Here is a 22538-nt window from a genome sequence, read left to right on the forward strand (position 1 = left end):
AGAAGCCTTTGTTTATGTCCTGTTACATAAGAATACATAAGCAATAGAGTTATTTTTACAGTAGTTAAACTAAAGTATTACCAGTTTACGGCTTGCTTAATTAAGGTAGGAGATCAGTTAAGAGAAGAAATGGGTTGTCACAAAGATCTGCAGCCACATGGTCCCAATAGAACTAAATATTAGAACCACTGCAAAACATAAACCCACTGAAAACATAAAAGGTGAAACGTTGACCCTGCCATACAGAATGTCTCCAGTATACGTATCTACTTTCAGTACATATATGCAACGTAGAAAAGCCAAGATTTTGGGTATGTTACATGTTTATTTTAATTATTAATTAGAGACATCACCTGATTATTCTACTTCCGTTTGCATGTAGTGAGAAACTGCACCTCAGGCTTACACAATTAGTACATGCATACTGTAAACCAGTCCCCATTCATCCATAGGGATGTGTGAGATAAATAACTAAAGTACCTGAAGGAAAACCACACAGAGACAGGTAGAATGAGTAAACTCCATGCAGACAATGACCACGTGCAGAATTCAGTGTTGGTTTCATGAGGCTGCTGTGTCCCAACAACACATTACCCCCAAACGGTAATTATCCAAATCAAATTTTAAAGCAGAGGGATCTGTTCATTTTTGGAAAATAGTGAGAATGTGTATTGTCAATAATGTGATGTAACTAATTTATAACTACATCCTCTAAAAGACAGCAAGAGCTTAACCTGATATCCTCTTCCTTAAAGTGATTATTTCATTCCAGACCATTTTTTCTATGTTATTAAAGAGTTTGCATTAATTTTCTTTTCTAACTCTAGTGAAAATAATTGCCTATGTATTTTTTATCATGGAAAAGAGGAAATGACATTATTGATATTGCTAAAGATCATGCGTCCTTTATTGAACCTGGTTGGTCCGGGAAACAGAGCCTCATCTAGTAGCATCAGGTGCATACAAAGAAGCTACTCAGAAACAGGGCATCAGTTAATTGCTGGATTCCCTCACACACACAACTACACACACTCATACTAAACCAAGATTTATTTAACCAATTAACCTTTCACACACATATCAGGAACATCAAAAAACACATGTCTGAACTGGGATTCAAAACCAGGACTCTGAAGCTGTGAGGCAGAAATTTTAAACTGTGTCACAGTGCCACTTTGTTGTAGCTTTTGTTTGAAAGTAAAATATTTATAATCAGCCGTTTATTCTATTCTCTGTCCATCTCTAGCCATGTTAGACACATATTTTTCTTTAGGCCAGGATTTGATTATACTGTTCTTGATATAACCTCATTGGCACTTAAACTTTTTTAGCAGAGCTGAAAGAACACACTGTCAAAGTGTCTCATATTGAGATGAACAATGTGTCAGGGACACTGTTCAAGACCATCAGACCACAGAATACATTGATCACGTGTGCTCTAAGTGCTCTAAAAAGGCCTTTTTCAACTTCAGACAGATCAGAAAAATCCATACTCTTTCAGAACATTGACTACTTATTCGTATCATTAATTTTACTGTGCTTTTCATTATCTGCATATTCACATAAAGTTCACTCTTCTTGATGTATTTTATTGCTATTTTAATTCTGATAAAAAGGATTATACATACTGTATGTCCCTGTTCACAGTACAGCAACTAATATAAAATTTCAAAAACTCATAAAGCACTTGTCTATAAAAAATCATTAAACCATATTGCCATAATTTTAAAAGATATGGTTAACTTACAGTTTGACTGTAAGAATCAAAATAACTGCTACAGCTGTTTAAGAGTTAGCATAATATGCCACTGACATAATGTTTTATTGAAGAAAACTGGTCAAATAATAAAAGTGGAGATTAAAAGTTGTAGTTATGTTAGATGAGATGTTATGTATTACAAATGGGTTGTTTAGTGTGTCATAATATGACATAATGAAACAGACAATATGATATCATCAGGTTTCTGATGGTTACTAGAACAACATCAGAATTGTTGTTCTAGGAAAGTTATTCATTTTCAGTAAGTTAGCTTTAAACTCAACATCTAACATCATAAACTGGGAAATGCCTGAAATACAGTCAAAAATGCTTCTTTTCTCATTAATTATAACATATTCAAAATCCCCCAAATTTACACCTAACAAATACTCATCATTTAAATTTCTAGGTTAATATTATGTCTTTAATTTGTTAGTAAAAAACTGAAATCATTCTCATTTGAGAACATATTGTCTCTTCTTTATGAAGTCTGAGATTTAGGTGGTTGCTTGAAAAGTAAATGACAGTGCAGGAACAGCATCTCTTAAATTTCTCCAGAAACAATAGAAATCCACTGAGGTAAGAAGAAATGAGAGAAAGATTTCTTATTTCAGGCATTCTTTTGATTTGCGCTCATTCATACTATCATCGAAATGATGCGTGTGTACTCTTGATCTGCACCATGTACACAGTTACAAATAACACAGGATTTGAGAATTCAGTAACTGAATATTATGGACTATTATTCATTGTTGCCATACATCTTTTAAAATGTCTGATTTCTTTCAGCTTTTTCCCCAAAAACGTTATATTTGCAATATAGAAATAGCTAGCCATGTACGCCCAACTACGTTGCGCGTGCTAAAGTTGTCTGTGAAGGCCTCCCTGTTTAAACGCGGCTGCCAGTCATGAACTGGGCCCTTCGTTGCACAGCATTATGATTTTTTATAAGGGAAACAAAATTACAAAACAAAACCCTTGGACATTGATTCGATAGGAACGGCCTACTCGGAATCACTGTCCGAATAGTAATTATGTGGTGGTGGAGGAGCATTTCTGCTTCTCTCCGTTCACAGTCCGTCTCGTTTTCATGACGCTGTCATTTCCTCTCACGATCTCTTGTCAAACTTTCTCCAATCTCGCAGGTTGCTTTGTGGCAATCCAAAGAGTAAGGAAGAACCAATGCTTCTTTCTTGAACTCCAAACGCCGACTGATGGAAAATCACAGAAGTGTGTCCGACTTATATACTCTGACTGCCGACTCCAAGAAGCGGGTGAACATTCGATTTGGACGAAGTGCTGCCAATGACGGTCGATAGAAACACAAAAAACCACAGTCTCAACAATGAAGCAGGTGTCGACGCCAGATCTAAACACAAAGAGTGGTATCGATAGTGTTTGTAAAGAAAAGTAACAACCAAGGCAGTGTCAGGGGAATATGAATTCGCAGACAAACAAAGATCAAGATCCAAATGAAGATTATATATAAAGATTAGTTAATTTAAAGCACAACAATTTGTTTAGTTTGAATGTCTGTATTTTGAGGTGTGACTGGAGTACTATAGTCTTCAGTACTATAAGCCTGGAGGAGATTCTTAATGCAATGCCTATGTTTTAGCTGTCTCTCTACTGCCATCTAGTGCTTCTTCTTCTAATTCATTCGCGGACAAACAAACATCAAGATCCAAATGAAGATTATATATAGAGATTGTTGTTTATAAAATGTGTGCAGTGTGTGCTGAATTAAAATTTTCAGTTATTACTTGTACATGTGGCACCTCACTACTTTCATTTTCTTATAATTTTTTAAATCAATGTTATTGTTAGTACTAGGGTGTTGTTCCATGTTAGCCATTATGAATGTAGTGAGAAGTCAAGCAAAATGACACCTTTCATTGGCTAACTAAAAAGATTACAATATGCAAGCTTTCGAGGCAACTCAGGCCCCTTCTTCAGGCAAGATGTAATCAATTATTATGTAATCAATGATTACATCTTGCCTGAAGAAGAAGCCTGAGTTGCCCCGACAGCTTGTATATTGTAATTTTTTTAGTTAGCGAATAAAAGGTGTCATTTTGCTTGACTTCTCACTACTATCAATATTATTGTAATTCTGTTCTTAATACTGTAATAATTCTTTGTTAAATCAAATCAGGATAATTATTAACAATTCTTTGCATTTTAGTCCATTAGATGGTTTAAGTTTAAAAACATTCTTATAAAGCTTTGGCTATTCTTGAAATCTCATTACAAGCGAACAAGGTGTTTTTGTGTGTTAGTTAATATGTTATGAAAGTAAATCTTCCAAATTTTCAAGAAAATTTTCTAAACCAAGCATCTCTATAACAAGAGCATGCTATGCAAAAATAATGAATCTTGAACCATGCATTAAATACAGGGAATGCCAGGTTTTCTCTAAGATTGGCACTAAGTTAACATGCAACATAATAATGTTTGTTTTGCCTGTCTGTTTTCCTGGTTGAAATCATGGAGGAAAAAAAAACTTAAGAGAAAACACCCCTGTCCCCATCACATGTGACCCTCACACCGTGAAATGTTTAGCAAAGTCCAGAAAAGGAAACAGTTGGAGATGCGCATTGTACAAGGCCAGCAACGGAAATAGGATGATCATACTCATTTTGTTTTAGATAATATTGTCAAACCTGCTTAATCTAGTTCTTCGTTGTGAGAACCAGCACCTATCCTGGCAGCACTCTTTGTAATTAGGAAACATTACCGGACAGGGCACCAGTACACTGCAGCAGCTCACCCACCAGCATTGGCAAAGAATCTGCAGTTTTTTGAAGGAAATGTTTGAGTCCAAAATATTTCTAGTAATATTTTCTGGTAATCAGCTTGTTCTTTAAATACATGACTGTTAAATTTTAAACCTGAGCTCTGAAATGTTATAATTTATTTAGATTTGATTTTAGCCAGATTCCTATTTTTCTTCTTTGTTATACAAAAAGCACAAAATTTAACAACACTTAAATATGTCTCCTCATTTGAAGGATTGCAATGGAGACATACATCAGACAACGACAACTAATAATGTCACCGCTCATCCCATCACGGGTCATCGGAGAGAATGAGCCCTTCATCTCAGTCTTCAACAAGGTCATCGCTGCCCGTGAGGTGAATCACAAAGGACAAGGTATGGAGTCTGAGAGTCACTTTTTTCGGAAGGTTTTAACCTTACTGCTTTTGTAGAAAGGAACACCTCCAGCTTCCCTAGATCCCTACTCTGGATAAATGGGTTTGGACGATGGATTAACTGATTTTATGTGATGATGTGCTTCACATAAATGCTAATAATAATTTGCTAAGCATAGTTTTTTGGCTGTGCTTTTGTGGATTTTTATTTTTCTCTCTCATTTTGTTGCCACATGTAGCTTAATATAGTTACAATAATCCAACCTTACCAGCATGACTCTAAGTAAGCAAGCATGGCAAAGTGCTTAAAAGCATTGTCAATCAGTGAAAATGTTAATATACAGTCCTATTACATGCAAACAAAAATATGCTATAGGTACAAAGTGCAAAATTCATGAGTGTGGTAAAAAATTATATGTGTGAAACTTGAAAAAAGATGAATGCAGTACTGACCGGGTTTGAGAAAAATCTGACATCGTTAATCGAGAACATTGCAATCTGAATGTGTGACATTACAACATTTATAATACCGGTGTCAACTGCCTTGTTTTGACTCCTTTCTTCTTGGCGTACTCCTGTAGAAAGAAAACATAATTACCTCCTAGGTCTTGATGCCCCAATCATAAATTCTTGAAGAAATCCAATCTAGTGTTTGTGGAATTTACATTGCATGGCCAATATATATGGCCTGAGGGTTTACATACACATTCAGCTTATGTGCAATGTGTATTCTACGCATGTGTCATGACATAGTTAGACAGGTAATAGGTAAACATGGATCCCAGCATGATTTGTCTGCTGATGCTCTTCAATTTTCTACATTTCAGAAGTGGAGTTATTTTTTCTAAATAAATAGTCACCACAGGGGTGGGTGCAGCACCAGGGTACCTTAGTATTTTCTACTCTGATTTTCTCCAGCTCTTTCAGAAAAGAATTTGGGTACACAACAGTCAAGAGTGCCTCGACTGTATTGTTGATGACTCCCAAGGACCAGGGAACTCGAAAGTGAGAAGAATGACATTTGTATATTATGTGCATTATTTTTTTCCCTTGCTGCACCACTGACCATTTGCTTTGTCTGCCATGATTGGTTTAAACATGTTGCATTTTTAAATCACATCATCAAAAACCTTCCTTGTGGGAAAATATGATCTGGTTATTGAGCCATAAATACTTCTAGTTAATAACCTGGGCTGGAACAAAAAGTTGCAGCCCACTGTGGCCCTCCAGGACTGAACTTGGAAACCTGTAATCAGTACGTGTGTGCTTATACTGTATGGATACTTGAACTTTTCATTGACTGATTCACCTGCAGGATTTCCCATCTTGTGTATGAGTGGACCTTTATGTAAACTGGTGTATACCACTCCTCTCACTTATATTTAAGCATCAAATTAAAGGCTACTATCCTTTGAGTAAGCAATGAAATTATGTTTGCATACGTTTGGATTTAGCAGTAGTCCTATACAAGATGGAGAAAAATTGTGAAGTGACTTTGAACCCTTTGTATAATGTTGTTTGGCCTAAATCAATACTTTTTGTTTCACTAAAAAAAGGTTTGTTTAGCTTTTCCATTTCTTTGAGGACTTTTATTATCAAGCAGATGGTTCATGCAAAATATATAATCTGAGTGGAAAGCATAAAAGGAACTTCCCTCTTAAAACTCTTAATAACTACCTTTAGTCTTTCTCATTTTGACTGTTTTTTATAAATACAATACATTAAATAACTGATAACATAAGTATTTACCCCCTTTAATATGTCACACCTAAATCATCACTGGAGCAGTCAATTGGCATTAGAATTCACATACCGTATATATACTCATGTATAAGTCAGGTCTTGAAACCCGAAAAATCAATCATAAAATCAGACCCCGTTCAAAAATGCGACACTTAATTTTTTTTTTTTAATCTTCTTGCCTCCTCCAATCTCACATCAGTTTCTCAGACGCATCGAATTTTGTTCCAGCAGCACAGTTACCAATCTTTCACTACTTCAATAACATTTAATTTAAAACCAGCTTCATATTTTCTTCTGATCAAACACTCCATCATAGACAAAGGATGCTCTTACGATAAATGTGTATGAGGGTGTGAGATACAAAAAACACAAATCAGTGCTAACATTGCTTTGGAATAGTTTGGGTATTACCATGTGGTCACGTAGACACAATAGAGAGAAAGAGAGAGGTTAGGAGCACATGCTGATACAGCGCATTGCAGCACCCACATAGAAAAAAAAGCCAGTGTGCTCTGTGGTTACTCACTCAGGTGAGCGTTAGCATATCATAATCTCTTGCACCAATAGCGTGAGTTTTCCGCATTCGACTTATACGACTGACATTATAAAATACCACAAATTATACTGTAAAATCAAGTCCCAACTTATCTGCAGGAGAACTTATCCACGAGTATATACTGTAATTTGTTAATTGGTGATCACCTGTCTGTAGTCAAGGGGTTTCATTTGATTGTAGTGTAAATGCACCTGCTTGCCAAAGGGCTAACTGTGTAAGCATTATCTACTCCTACTCATCTGGGGCTTCATGTATAAAAATGTTATGTACGAATGTTTCCACGCTCAAATTGCGATGTATAAAACCTAAACTTGGCGTAAAGCCATGCACATTTCCACGGTAGCTCCAACGCTGGCGTATGCAAGTTCTCCGCTCAGTTTTGCAGACTGGCAGCACCCAGCGTCAAAGCAGTGCTACTGTTCCTGTGTGATTACCCTTTCTTTAGATCCACATCCCTGACGCGGCTTTATTGTATACACTGAAACTAACTGCATATTGTTTATTAGTTTAATGCATCTGATTGTAATTAACCTGCAACAATATACTGTTCCAGGGAATAGCCAAAGTATTCCAAATACCATAACTGCTTTAGCATTGTTACTCTCACGGCACCTTCTTTTTCTTCTTTCAGCTGCTCCCGTTAGGGGTTGCCGCAGCGGATCATCTTTTTCCATATTACTCTCACTGCACCACTCGGAGTATTTATATCACTGTATCTGAGTGGGGAATCACAGCTCTACAGCAGAGAATTATTGGTATACAGCATCAAGTACACGCTGCCTCAGCCATGCTGCCTATTTGAACTGCTCTCGCTCGGCAAACGTTTCAAAGCCTTTCCTGTACGGACCTTGCGGTTCAGAAACAGTTTCATCCCAAGAACTATAAACGCATTCAATCAGTCCATCAAGTGCTCCTTGTAGAACTGTTTATACTTATTAGTACAATCACCTCACTGTAAACTTGCACTAGTTATAATATTGCACAACCTGAGCCACCTTATAAAGCGCGTATTTACATATAATTACGATATCATTTTTAAGATGAAATGCAGCAAAATATGTTTATTATATTATACAGATAAAACTTTAACTTCATTTAAATAATCTGTATTGTTAATAATTAAACATGTGAGGACACAGTGCCGCAGTGCTAGCTAGTTCAGGGACTGTTCCTGTCTTGCCCTGTATTCTTGCTGGTGCTGACGCGACACTGGAAGGATAGATGGATAGAATAATTAAACATGTACTACAAAGATATTTCAATGTTCCTTAAAAGTTTTGAAGAATCGGCTTTCTAAGCTTACAGATGGCTTAATGTCTATTACAGAGCTGATTGTTTGGCAATTGGGTATTTGGAGAATGAAAAGTAAGGACAGGAATTGGGGTTAGTATGTTTGAAAGAGACAGTACTGCTACAATAAATTATTTCATCGAAGGTTGCGCATAGCGTAGTAAGCATCTTGCGTGAGACATGAACAATCACTGCGCCACCGTGTTCCCATGTTTAATAACATGCTTTCATTCCTATCATCATGAAAATTATATCACATATACATCTCAGTATTTTAATTATTCAGAGAGCTGTAATATCACAAATTTAATGGATTCTGTGTCCTGTCAGAGGCAGAGAAAGCCCGGAAGCACATAGTGATTCACACACACAGAGCACATAGAAGATCAAATACAAAACAAAGCATTTAACATGCTACTTTAGTTACGATGGGATTTGAGAAACTAGTAAATTAAGCGATTTTAAGATGAAGTTTATGATGTTCTACTTGACAAAATAAACAAATGTGATTAAACAAATAAACAAAATAAACTATGTGATTAAAGTGGAAATTTTGAGATTAAAGTTGACATTTCATGCTTTTTTCCCACTGTGTGCCTTTTTTTTTTCTCTGTACCCTAATAAGCTTTCATATGACACTCAGACGGTGGACTACAACTCGCCTTTTCACAGCAACTTTGATATGTGACAACTTCTTTTTTATTTCGGGCACTGTGAGACTTTGTGAACTTGAGCTTTCGAGTTTCTGCGACACTCTGTCAAGCGATCAACTTTCTTTTGTTGTTTATATCACTGTTTAAACCAACAAATAGTATGTTTTTCCTTGCCTCCACTTGGTATTCGTTGAAATTCTTCTATTTTGCCCCGTGCATTTACCATTGTCTTTTCACAGAAGGCTGAGCTTAAGGGCTATTTATATTGATTTGCATATTCAAAGAGGCATAATTCTGGGAGGAGTTGGGGCGGGACAGAAGGCGCATGCACATGCGTTACTTTTCACACTGACCGGGATTTATGTAGCGGAAGAACGTGAAAGTTGGTGTTTACACAGATTTATGTATCTGGATTTTTTTGTGCGTAAGCACATTTCCGCTTTTGTCCATACGCCATGTTATAGTGTGAATTCTACGCATGGCGTTATACATGAGGCCCCTGGTGATTATGTTCTCTCTGGCTTTGTCCTTCAGATATTTACTATTTCTCTTTTACTCTTAAAAACTGTCATCTGTGTATATCACAAGATACATTTAAGACCTGACTATATTTGTAAATGAATTAAGGCAGTAAATGAGAGTTCATGTCAAGGAATGATGTGGACAAGGAGCATTCTTTTTTTCTAAGAAGTTCACCTGAAGAGGACTAGAATTTGTCACTTTGCTGAATTGCTGTACCTGGTTCCAGATTTTCATTTGGTATACATGTAGGGAGTGAGAACCTCTTTGAGATTATGAAGTGAAAATCTCTTCGATTATATCTTGCTTAGTAAAAATGTTATGCCTCTTTGGAACATATATAGAATATTTATAGAATGTAAGAGTCCACACGCTCAGTCAGTTCAGTGTTTTGCTCATGGAAACACCAACACATGGTGTGTTCTAGTATGGCTCATAACAGGGGCAGCACCAGAATTGGGCCAAGGCCAATCCACTTTCCTCTTTGGCCAACCCTGTAGCTTATATTTTAATTTTTTTTCCTTCAAATGAAAATTACCTTATACTGTATTACACACATTTTAATTCACATCTTCCTTGATTAAAATATCAGTAGACTATAAAAATCACCAGTGTTAACTTTACCACTAGAAAAGCTAATTTAACTTTAGAAAAGTATTTGGAAAACGCATATATGGATGGTGATTATATGCTGTATACCTGTATAAGAAGGTTTGGAAAATAAGATTGGCTTAAAATGGTACCAAACACAGCAACTCAAAACACATGATGTTAACAGGAGGCTATTAACTAGTAACCTTACTGAAGTTACAACGTTGTACTTTAGAACTCCTGTTGAGCTCCACTGAATTGATTCCCATGATTCACTAAAAAGAATTGTTCAAAAAGAATGAAACATTGTTTGTAAATTGCAATTCACTAGACTTACTTATGGGCTATGTCTTGTTAGAGGGAACCATTATTGAACATTGAACAGCCGTTTTATGTTTTCAGTAGCATACAGAATGAAACAAAAGTGCAAAACATGCCAGAGTCTGATGTCGATACTGAAAATTTTGCTTATGCCCTAGTGGTGTGCAAACCCAGCACCTGCACACTAGCTTTCTTTAATTTAGCGATGGGTGTCCTACCAATGCCACTACTGAGTGTACTGGAAAATCTACAGCCACCCAACCATCAAACACCGAAGGATCACCCAGGTCACAGATTTGTCTGATATCTGCAAGCCACCAACTCAATTGATATTGAAGTTTGCAATCTGTGTTACAGTTGTTAAGGCATGCAGCTTTGAGGTTCATTGATACAACCAATAAAGTGCATTCCAGGCATACAGGGTATCAGAAGATGTTTATTTGTCATTTAGTAATGATTTAGTTGAGGACGGATTCACTTGTGTATTCATAGACTGGAAGCACACATATCAGATATGTGTGCAAAAATAGCAAGGACTAGGAAAATGGTAATTGGACTGTTTGCTGTTATATAATAAAATGTTATTTAAAATTATAATGGATATTATTTGGCTGTTCATGCCTTGTGATGGCTGTCAATTTATTCTTTACCACCTACGGAGAATGACGGGACTTCCATTTTTTTTTTTATGAGTGTATTTTTAACACTAATAAAATAATGTTAGCCCCACCCATGACAAGTTTAGGCCTACCCTAATATGAAATCCTGGTGGTATCACTGGCACTGCCCTTTTAAATAAAAATACAGTTTTGTTCACACTTTCATCACACTAACACCAGAGTCTACTGAGTGCCCATCTTTTACCCAATGTAAAAGAAAGAAGTAGCTCATATGTAACCCCCATATAGCCATATACTGATTCCAACACCTGCAGGTTCTTTGACATTTAGTATGTGCTCACCATTCCTAAATTAACATCTTCAAATACAACTAAGACACCCCTTCCCCCTCATTTCTTTTATCTCTGTCTATCTAGTCTTCTTGACGCCAAACCTGTCAAAGCCAATAATGACTTATTCTAGTTTCTTTTTGTTTGGTTTTAACAAGTGATTTCCTTCACTTGCTTCTTTGCTGTGCTCTTAACACTTTAGGAATAAAGAGCAGACGTTTAGGAAAGGGTATGTCCTCAAAAGGGGAAACGAAAATGAAAAAGCTACATAAAAATGACAAATGTTGCAGTTCTAATGCTTCGCTTTCTGAAGCTGCTGGCTTAAATTTAAGATTAGGAGTGATAAATTATGAGTGTGAATGTGTAGGGGGAGGAAAGTTAATAGACTTTTTTTTGTTTTTGCTGACAGGGCCAATTTCTACAGTCTAAAGAATGCTTTATTTTAGAGTTCGATCCCACCCTGCTGCCCCAGGTCTCCTAAATAAATACTTTTTGCAAGTCATTTTAACTCTGTCAGCTGCTGGGAGTGTATGTTAAAACCAATTGAATGTGTTAGGCGGGATGTGACATCCAGTAGTACGATGCCCTTGGGGGAAATCAGTTGTATTTAAGGAGTATCTTGCCACAGGCAGAAACTAGACAGGCTTTGAAAGCATCAAATCGTAATTCATTTTGGTTCATTCATTTGGCTGACACATTTATCTTTCAACAAGCATCACAGTTGTGGATTCTCCATAGGTCTGCCTTTGGGCTGGTTAGCTGCATGTTGTGCTGTAACTCTTAACTTGTATTTGCTGAATGTAATTTTAATCCATATTATTAGTTTAGATCATCAAAGTAGCCTATCAGTGGATTAATAAAACAAATCCTTTATTCAAGTAAATATATAACCAATGCCCCGTCCTACACAGAGATGTGAGGAGATGGCACCTGTCCTAACAGCATTGCATGTAAGACAGGAAACCATCCTAGATGGAATGCCATTCTATTACAGGACACCGTCATAAAAACAAGTCTTTCTGAGTAAAATGAAATACTCCACCAGGCCAGCCATCAGTGAGTCAATAAATTCCTGCTTTCAAAACAACTGTATCAGTACTGTATAACATTGACTTTATTTAAGACACATTGGGGTGGAGAGGTGGCTCTGAGGCTAAGGATCTATGCTGGTATCCAGAAGGTTGCCGGTTCAAATTCCCGTCACTGCCAAAAGAGATCCTACTCTGCTGGGCTGCGCAAGACCCTTAACCTGTAATTGCTCCAGGGGCGCTGTACAATGGCTGACCCTGTGCTCTGACCTCAAGGGGTATGCGAAAACTAACAAATTCCTAATACAAGAAATTGTATAAAGCAAAATAAAGAACAAAAAAAATAAATAAATAAAATCCAAAAGAACCAATTCAGAAACTAAAGTGCAGCATTTACAGATACTTGGAGCACCTAGGCTTTATCATTAAATTTCCATCTATCCATCCATTTTCCAACCCGCTGAAACCGAACACAGGGTCACGGGGGCTGCTGGAGCCAATCCCAGCCAACACAGGGCACAAGGCAGGAACCAATCCTGGGCAGGGTGCCAACCCACCGCAGGACACACACAAACACACCCACACACCAAGCAAACACTAGGGCCAATTTAGATTAGGTGGATTCACCAATCCACCTAACCTGCATGTCTTTAGACTGTGAGAGGAAACCGGAGCACCCGGAGGAAACCCACGCAGACACTGGGAGAACATGCAAACTCCACGCAGGGTGGACCCTGGAAGCGAACCCAGTGCCCCAGGTCTCCCAACTGCGAGGCAGCAGCGCTAGCCACTGCGCCACTGTGCCGCCCATAATTAAATTTATGAAATCTAATTTAGTTTTACTATATAAAAGTACAAAGGAATTGATAGTGACAAAGTTATAATAAAAATTAACATGTTTTGGTTATACAGACAACAGTGCAAAATGGTGGTGTCACTACTAAAATTGAAGAGGGCGGACTCTTAAAACTGGTAAATGAAGGAGCAATAAATAAAAGGTCTGAGAAAAGTGTGGTATTTTTTCAATTAAGTTGGAGAAGGTCTAGAAGTGGAAGGAAAATTTCAGAGAGACATAATGCTGATTGAGCATTTGTCAAGAATTGTCCATAATGATTTTGAAACAATAGGAAGACCAGAGTCAGAAGATTTTTGATAGAATTATATGCCGTGAGCAGCACAGATATGAATGCTGAGACCTGGAGCAAATAGTTTTATATGCAAGTACAAAAACTTGTCTTAGCCTTGTTTAAATCTCATTGTACTCTCCCACCATCTTCCAGTGAAGGCTGCTCTATTTTCCCCTGCATCTTTCTACCTTAGGCCAATCTGTTGTTCTATTAACAGGTATCGTTCTGTCACACAGAATATCCTTAATTGCTGTGCCTAAAAGAAGACTCTGCTCAGCCCATTCCCATTAAATGGAATGACGCCATTTTCTTTGTCCCTCACTAAATGAACCTGAAGATGCCACTCTCAGTTTTCCTTTACTGTACCTACAAGACTGTATACATAAATTCCTGTGCTTGTTCACAATCGGCTTTCCTGCAAGCATACATTTTGTCTCACCAGGGCTTTGGGTCACTTTGAAGTTACTACCTGGTGACTTGTCCCAGGTACAGAAGGACTTTCCTCACCTGGTGAACCGCTCCACCGCTGTTGTAAGAAAGATGGGGTTTCCAGAAATAATTCTACCCGGTAAGTCATACTTGTAACTTCTGCATGCAGTTTTCTTGTCAGGGTTCAACTGGTACATTGGTGAAGTTCTTAGAGATGCCATTTTTTACTTTTGGGTTCTTCCAGGCAATGTGCGGAACGATATCTATGTGACTTTGATCCAGGGTGAATTTGACAAGGGCAAGAAGAAGACCCCCAAAAATGTTGAAGTGATGATGTGTGTTCTGGATGAAGAAGGAAATCCAGTTCAGGTAGAAGCTATTCATTTCATTAATTCTAACTTTAATTTATTCCTACACAAATGGGTCTGTCTCTCTGTCTGTCACTTGTAATAAAGAAAATGATTGTCCAACTGTTTAGGCAGATATACTGATGGAAAAAATAAACACCACCTCTTCTGGAATGAGAAAACTCTTTCTATAGCCAGCATCTTGCCAAGCACACTGAAGCTCATTAGGTTACCTAACAAGGTCCGGAGGAACAATGCTTGATCAGGTCACTTTTTAAAAGGCCTTAATTCAAAGTGTTGGTCACAGCAAAACAAAAGCCACACTAATGCCTTGTTGACACTGCTAGGTTTCTATAATCAAATCTGAATTGTGTCTGGGGTGCTTAGACTACACTTTCAAGTTGTGGCCTGTGCATTGATATATGCATTCAGGTTATGTATGGACTTTGCATGCATTATGATTGCAGGTAATGTGTAAACATGAATCCTTCTATGTTTTTTTTCTGCAGATGCTCTCAAGTTTTCAATATTTTAGATGATATCAAAGGGCTTTGGTATTTATATGCCTTACTATGTTCTTCTGTTATTTCCCTTCAGAAGAGAATTTAGATATACAACAGGAGCCAAGAGTGGTGGAACTGTATCCATAACTACTTTGATGAATCCTAATATTTGTGGAACTTTCAAATGAGACCAATAACATTTACTGTAAATACCTGTGCAATCATCTCTTTCCAAGTTTTTCTCTTCTTTTAACGTGTCAAGTAATGCCCAAAAATTATGTAATTCAGCCACATCAGTGAGTGAAAGTGTAATCTGACTTTTTAAACTCACATTGGATATGGGCAATATGAATTGAATCAAAATTCAGTACCGCAGCCTGTATGTGGCCTCCTAAAATTGGATACTATTTGGTTTTATGGTATTTACACCAAAATCCGATCAGTGGATAAACTGGAATCAGCTCACTGAAATGTGTAATTGAGGCATTAGTCAGTTTTCTGTGTATTCCATAATGTTTCAAAAACTTTTCCAACCCTATTCATCTAGATTTCCCAAAAAGAAAACTAAACTCTTGCTTTCTGCAACATTACTACTGGTTAGGAATGTATTCCTTATTTGGGTACTCTGTTTTATCCTGATTTTTGATGCATCTCCCTCTTGTTAGTTCACTCTGTTTCAGCCTATTCGGTAATGACCAATGTCTGTTTGTACCAGTGTTAGCCACTCCACTGTGTCACAACTGCAGGCATGCTTTCAACAGAGTGGCATGAAAAATGTCTGTCTGAAGTCTGATTGCCCTTGAGTGACCACATCAGAGCAGGAATGACACATCAGAGAGGTCTATCTGAGAGATTAATTCTGAATTACCACCCATACTGCTGCTGATCTTTCCAGCGTACACAATGTCTGCATTATTGGCAGAACTGTGAGGGGCAGGCCCCCATGATGCTGGCCTTAAAGAAAGGCCCTTTGCTCCATATATGTACGTCACCAGACTCTACAGCAGGACAATACCAGACCATACACACAGCTGCTATGGTCAAAACTGTCCTGAAGAATTATGTTGGTATGCAGGTGTTGCCTTGGCTTGCCATCTCTCCTGACCGTAACCCCATAGAGGGCCTTTGGAATGCCCGGGATCACAATACTCAGAGATGTGACCCTCTGCTTGTCAGTGGCCAGCAGCTTTATGAAGACCTTCTGCAGGAATGGGATAACATCCCATAACTGCAGATTCATAGGGTCACTGAGCCACCTCTGTGCACCGAAGGTGTTAAGCAGTGGTAGCTGCAAGAGACGGTCACAGTAGTTTATGGAGAATTATAACACAACCGTCTTTCCTCACATTCATATCTGATTATTGATATTTCAACAACCGAAAGTTTAAATTTGACTCCAAGAATGAGTGTTGTGGTTCTTTTTTTACTTACCAGAGTACTTTAATTCACTTTAATTCACTACCCTTGTATAGGGTCTTGAGGCCATCAGTTATACTTCTTTTTATGGTATATTTTAAATATTTATTTCTTTTTCCTTTTATTTTCCTCAGAAAGCAATTTTCCCAGGTGCAGGGTGTGAGGGTGTCACAGAGTACAAGTCTGTAATTTACTACCAGGTGAAGCAGCCTTGTTGGAATGAAACTGTTAAGGTATGTGTTTGGATTCATGCTGTGTTTACAGACCTTCCACCTTGACTTAGTGCCCTATAAGCAATTAATATTATATATGTAAAAGCATCCTGAATTGCAGTTTTATATAATTCTTTTAATATTGCATTGATTTTTAAGTTTTTTTCAGGTATGGCAATGATATGCTTCCTAAATGCAATAATCCATTTTCTTAATACACTTATCCAGGGCGGGGTTGCAGGGCAGCTGGAGTAGAAGTAGACTTGTCCTATATGTTGCAAGATACTTAGCAACTCTCTTAATTTTATATTTACAATATGTTCTTTTTTTCATTCGAACCAAAATAATGTTTTAAAGTGATATGCAAATATCAAGTCATGTTCTGTTTTGTTTTTAAAATTACCAAATAGTATAATCAAACATTTGTGCAAACATCCTAAGTCAATCATCTAGTAGTGTGTGTGCAGTTAAAACATATTACATACAAAGAAAAAGACAAGTGGTGCATCTGTTACGAATGTTCCAAAAATAAAAAAAAGCCTGTAATATTAAGTTTGTTATCTGGAATTGGTTTAGATATAATAGATTGGATATTGAACAAACTAAAGTAAAAATCAAATACTCCAGAGTAGTGTTTTCTGACTACACAGGAATCACATTCCTCACCCTCCCAGGTAAAGCATATGCATGGGTGTTGGAGGAAACACTCCATCCAATGGTTGGAGCCAAAAACACAGGAGGAACAATGTGGATTCCATTCTGGCACTGGAACAGTCATCCAGTTCTTCTCCCTGGCTCAGTTGCTGGAGGGTGCATGGGAGTCTGCATGTGCTATGTAGATTTGGAAAAAGCATATGATCCTGTCCATCGGCATGTATTGTGAGAGGTGCTGCAGGAATATGGGGTAACAGGGCCATTCTTGCATGCTTTTCATTCACTATTTGAATATATTAAGAGCTGTGTATGAAGAACTGGCATTAAATCGAATTCATTTACTTTGGGTGTAGGGCTCTGTCAAGGCTGTGTATTGTCAATACTCCAGTTTCTGCTTTGCATGGACAAGATATCAAGATGCAGCATATGATATGAGGGTGTGCAGTTGGGGAGGCATAGTGTGACTTTGTTGCCATATGCAGAAGATGTCCTCTTTGCCTCATCTGGCTGTGACTTGAGTGATTCACTGCCGAGTGTGAAGCAGATGGGAAGAAGGTCAGCACCATCGTCATGGTCATGGTTATCTCTCAGAAATAAGTATAGGGTGGTCCAGATCTAACTATGCAGCTTTTAATGCAATGCAGAAAAACAATGCAAGACAAAAGAATTGTTTGAAATATCTTGCAATAAACAAATGCAGGGCAGGTGCTGCCATCTATCGGCAACAAAAATAATTATTTGTGAATTCTCTATGTAATAAACTTAATAAGTTATAGTGTAATGAAAACTGCAGAGTTGCATAATTAGATCTGGACCACCCTGTAGGTTACTGTCTCCAGGTACAGGGGAGCAACTGAACTGCCCTTAGTGAAGGAGTTTAAGTATCTTGAACTCTTGTTCACGAATGATAGAAAAGGGGATTGTGAGGTCGACAAGTGGATTGAAGTGGTGGCAGCTATCCTGCAGACGTTGTACAGATCCGTGGTGGAGCTGAGTCTAAAGACAAACTCTCTGTTTATCGGTCAATCTACATCCCTCTTCTCCCTTATGGATGTAAACTTTGGGTAATGATTGAAAGAATAAGATTGCGAGTACAAGCAGCAGAAATTACGTGTCTTCATAGGGTGGCTAAATTGACACCTCGTGATAGCATGAGAAGCCCAGTGATTCAGGAGAGCCTCAGAGTAGAGTCACTGCTGCTCTGGATTGAGAGGAAGTAGTTGAAGTGGTTTTGGCATTTCGAGGCTATAGACCCTGAGGCCGTCCCAGAACATGACCCTCACCAGGAATAGTGGTTTCAGAAAATGAGATAAGAGGAGAAATTAATTAAAAATTCTTAAAGTGCCCTGTACCATTCAGGCATTTTAGTAATAAAGTTTCTCTTTGCCATAAGCCAAGGAGCTATTATCAATGACTATCTCTTTTAAAGGTTGCCATTCCTATTGAAGATGTCTGCCGCTGCCACTTGCGTTTCACCTTTCGTCATCGCTCTTCTCAGGATTGTAAGTATACATTTCTTAATGATCTGCTATTCTCATAACCCATTTTTCTTACGCCTTGTAGTAGGGATTGTCAGTGGTGTGAAGCAGCTAATCTTTTCACCACTCTATTCCACCTCCACTTGTTTCTAATTTATTAGGACCTCTGAGAAATGTGTTAAGGTCTGAAGCTGGTTTAAGTAAACCAAGCCCCCAAACCTGCTTTTTTTCAAAGTTTAGTCCAGTGGTTGTTTTCTTTCGTAGAATGATACCTTTTCACAAATGTGCACTTTGGACAGTTTTGTTTTCTTTGTAATGGTTCTTGTGTTGACCTTGTGGGAGATGCTGCCAGAATGTTTTGTTGTTATGCTACTAATTGGTTCCAGTATTTGTGAATTGAAAGCCAGGTCTGTGCTCATGATTTTAAAATGAGTGCATAGTGATTAGAAAATGCATTCACCTCCATGGAAGTATGCACATTTTATTATTATTCAACATTCAAGGACTCCCATAAGAGAATTAAGTATACCCCTCATACTCCTGTAGTCCAGGCCCTCCATTATTGTAGGCGACTGTTACCAGTTGGAAGACTCATATTTGCTTTTTTGTTTTTGAGCTATAAGGCAGTTGATGAATACTAATGAATGCATTAAAAGCAATGGTATTAATTCTTCTGAAGGGTATCTGCCTTTATTTAGTGGTATCCACGAAAAAGAGGCCCTAGCAGCTAGAATATATTGGTATCAGTCAATAGATCAAACATGTTCTGTTTCGGTAAGGGCTACTTTTCTCATCTCAGCTATTTGATTTAGTCATGTTCCATTTTGGTATGTTAGATTTCACTTTCACTTCTTCCTGTACTACATATATTGCTAATAGTATCGTTATTATGACTGCTGCAATATTTCATGTTGAGGGCAATATACATAAAATGAAATCATACTAAGCTTAAAATGTGTAACATGTACTTTGACATGTGCTCTTTTCCAAGATATAAATATTTTTTAATTCATTTGAGCAGAGGGGTGATCTCAGAATCTTTTCTGCTTGTGATGTCAGTGCACTATGAATTGTCAGGCACTTGGACCTCTGGAGATTACAACCCAGTGTACTAAACGACACCATTTATCTCTTTAACCCTTTGCGGTCGTTAGGCCAGAAAACTGGCCTTAGTAAAAAGTGCGCTATAGGTCGTCAGGCCACCGCTGGTGGCCCTGCAAGTTTCTGACCGATTTGCACAGTCGCCTGGTCGAGAAAAGTGGCCTGTGTTATTCCTACGTGCTTGAAAAAAATAACTGCTGTAATTATTGGCGTTTTTTCAATAATTAATTACGACTAATGTAGCGTGACGTTGAAAATTAAATACGACTGCAAAGGGTTAACAATAATAGGAGATTGTGTGCAGAGTATTATTCAACTTTTAATGATATTAACAAAGGAAAGAAGTGCTTTCATGTTGCCTGATTTTTGAGAAAGAGAAACTCTGTTGCCTTGTTTTTATGCTTGTAGGAAGTTTAAGAAAAATGGAAATTTCACATAAGGTGCTTGGATATTTATTACAATTAAGGCATTTATCAAATAATGGACCTAAACATTTGAGAGTCAGCTTTATTACAGATCTGCAGAAATTACATGTTGTTCTATGGTTTCTGCATCCTCGCGAAAAGGGTGGAAGGGGAAAAATCAGATACCCATTTCATGAACAAACTACTAGATACTATTCTACTGTATTTCCAGCCAGGGACAAGTCAGAGAAACCATTTGGCATGGCATTTGTGAAACTAATGAAAGAGGATGGCACTACCCTGCGAGATGGGAAACATGACCTTCTTGTATACAAGGTGAGGCATAGAGCTGGTAAATTTTATAATGTTAATTTGGTATTAGCTCATCAATTTCATATACATTTTAGAGAGTATTGCAACACCTAATGAATTACAACAGTTAGTGTCCATAACTTTGATTTATTAGTTTCCTTATACAACACAAACTTATATAAAGAGTCCTTTGGGACTTCAGACCCTGTGGTTGTGGGTTAAAAACCTGCTACTGACCATGTGTGACCATGAGCCAGTCACTTCACCTGCCTTTACTCTAATTGGAAAAACAAAAGAAGTATAACCAATGGTATCTGTCAGATGTTGCAAGTTGCCTTGGATAAAGGTGTCAACCAAATAATAAGTAAAAGTAATAATAAATACAGTGGGAGGAAGAACATGTGCAAAGGCATAAAACATTCAGTGTTTGTATATCTAAAAATAAGAGGAGTTAATACTTATGCATGTATGACACAAGTACTGGTCTTAAAATCAGATATTTTAATGTGATTTACTTTTAGGGAGATGTGAAGAAAGCAGAAGATGCTAAGTCATACCTCTGTCTAGCAGGCACCAGAGTGGATCAGGATGAGAGAGAGCGGCAAATTGGAAAACCCTTCCATCATTCTAGCAACCTTCCTGTTATTAAGGACAGCTTTCAGATTGGGACACTGATTTGTTCTACCAAGCTAACTCAAAATGGTGAGAACTGTAATGTCAAATTGTGTTCTGTGTAAGAGTTGTGGAGAAAAGAGTAGATAGCGCTGACAACTCTGCTGTCTTGGATTCTATTAAAACTTGTAAAGCTTTATATTTTTCTGTGATTCCAAGGCAGAATTCTTTTTGAAAACATAATGCTACTAGTTATTGCTTACAATCCTCTAATAAGGTAGTCAGCTATCAGAAATGGCATTAGAAAGCTATCTGTCTATGATTAGTTACTTCAATGTCTGCCTGTGATAAGTCACTTTCTGTCTTTCAATAGAATAGTCAGTTTCCATCTATGTATCTGTCTATGATTAGTCACTTCTTATCTATCTATCTATCTATCTATCTATCTATCTATCTATCTATCTGTCTGTCTGTCTGTCTGTCTGTCTGTCTGTCTGTCTGTCTGTCTGTCTGTCTGTCTGTCTGTCTGTCTGATGGTTTATATCTATCTTTCTATCTCTTAGTATTATAGTGACTCTTAAATGTACCAGTCTTGTCTCTATCTTGTAGTACTTTTGGTATCCATCTGTCTGTCTGTTCCTCTTATAGTGCCTTTCATATCTATCTATGTGTAGACATTTATAGTATTTGATTAATAATAATATGTTTTTCTGAAAAAATTAAACTATTTTTAGCAAAAATTATGGGAGATTTTGGGAGAGGTCACTTGCGTTACAGAGCTTTGAATGTTGTCTGTCATTGGATGGCTCAAAGCTTTACACAACTAAATAAACACAAAAAAGGAGTTCCAATGGCTGTTATCAAGTGTGAAACAGAATAAAACCACACAAAACAGATTTCTGTCTTACTACAAAGAATGAGTACTGATATACAATGTATCTCTGCACTATACTAATGTTTTTTATGATTATATTTGTACTAAGAGCAAGTAAATAACAGAAAATGAAAAAATAGTAAGTGATTATAACAGCTCTAATAAAAAGAGACAATAGTGGAACTTCCCACAACAACCTCACTCCCAAATCACTCCAAATATAGCCCCATGTAAGAGAATGCTAAAGGTATTAAAATGAAATCACATTTGTTTGAGTGGATAGAAGACAGTGATGCAGCCGTCACCATACACCTTGACATGGAAAGAAAGAAGAAGGAAAGAAGCATAACAATGATAATTCAGGAACACATATTGTTAAGAAAATGAGAGGGATTGGAAGCAGGATTGCCCTAGGAACACTGTTTAAATTTATCATACAGTTTCACTTATCAATATTAGAGCTGGATGTACAGTGATCCCTCGCTATATCGCGCTTCGCCTTTCGCG

At 37.5% G+C, this 22538-nt stretch overlaps 1 protein-coding gene across 1 annotated transcript in view; it reads left to right on the plus strand.

Moving 5' to 3' along the window:
• dock5 (dedicator of cytokinesis 5) overlaps positions 1–22538 on the plus strand; it is a 268797-nt gene that overhangs the window by 157734 nt on the left and 88525 nt on the right. Inside the window, exons 12-18 of the mRNA XM_028806298.2 lie at positions 4771–4913; positions 14132–14257; positions 14363–14487; positions 16519–16617; positions 18680–18752; positions 20466–20569; positions 21067–21247. Coding sequence (XP_028662131.1) covers positions 4771–4913; positions 14132–14257; positions 14363–14487; positions 16519–16617; positions 18680–18752; positions 20466–20569; positions 21067–21247 — 851 coding nt within the window. The remainder of the gene's footprint in view (positions 1–4770; positions 4914–14131; positions 14258–14362; positions 14488–16518; positions 16618–18679; positions 18753–20465; positions 20570–21066; positions 21248–22538) is intronic.

This window comes from Erpetoichthys calabaricus, chromosome 1, assembly GCF_900747795.2.
Source record: "Erpetoichthys calabaricus chromosome 1, fErpCal1.3, whole genome shotgun sequence".
NCBI classification, from domain to species: Eukaryota; Metazoa; Chordata; class Cladistia; order Polypteriformes; family Polypteridae; genus Erpetoichthys; species Erpetoichthys calabaricus.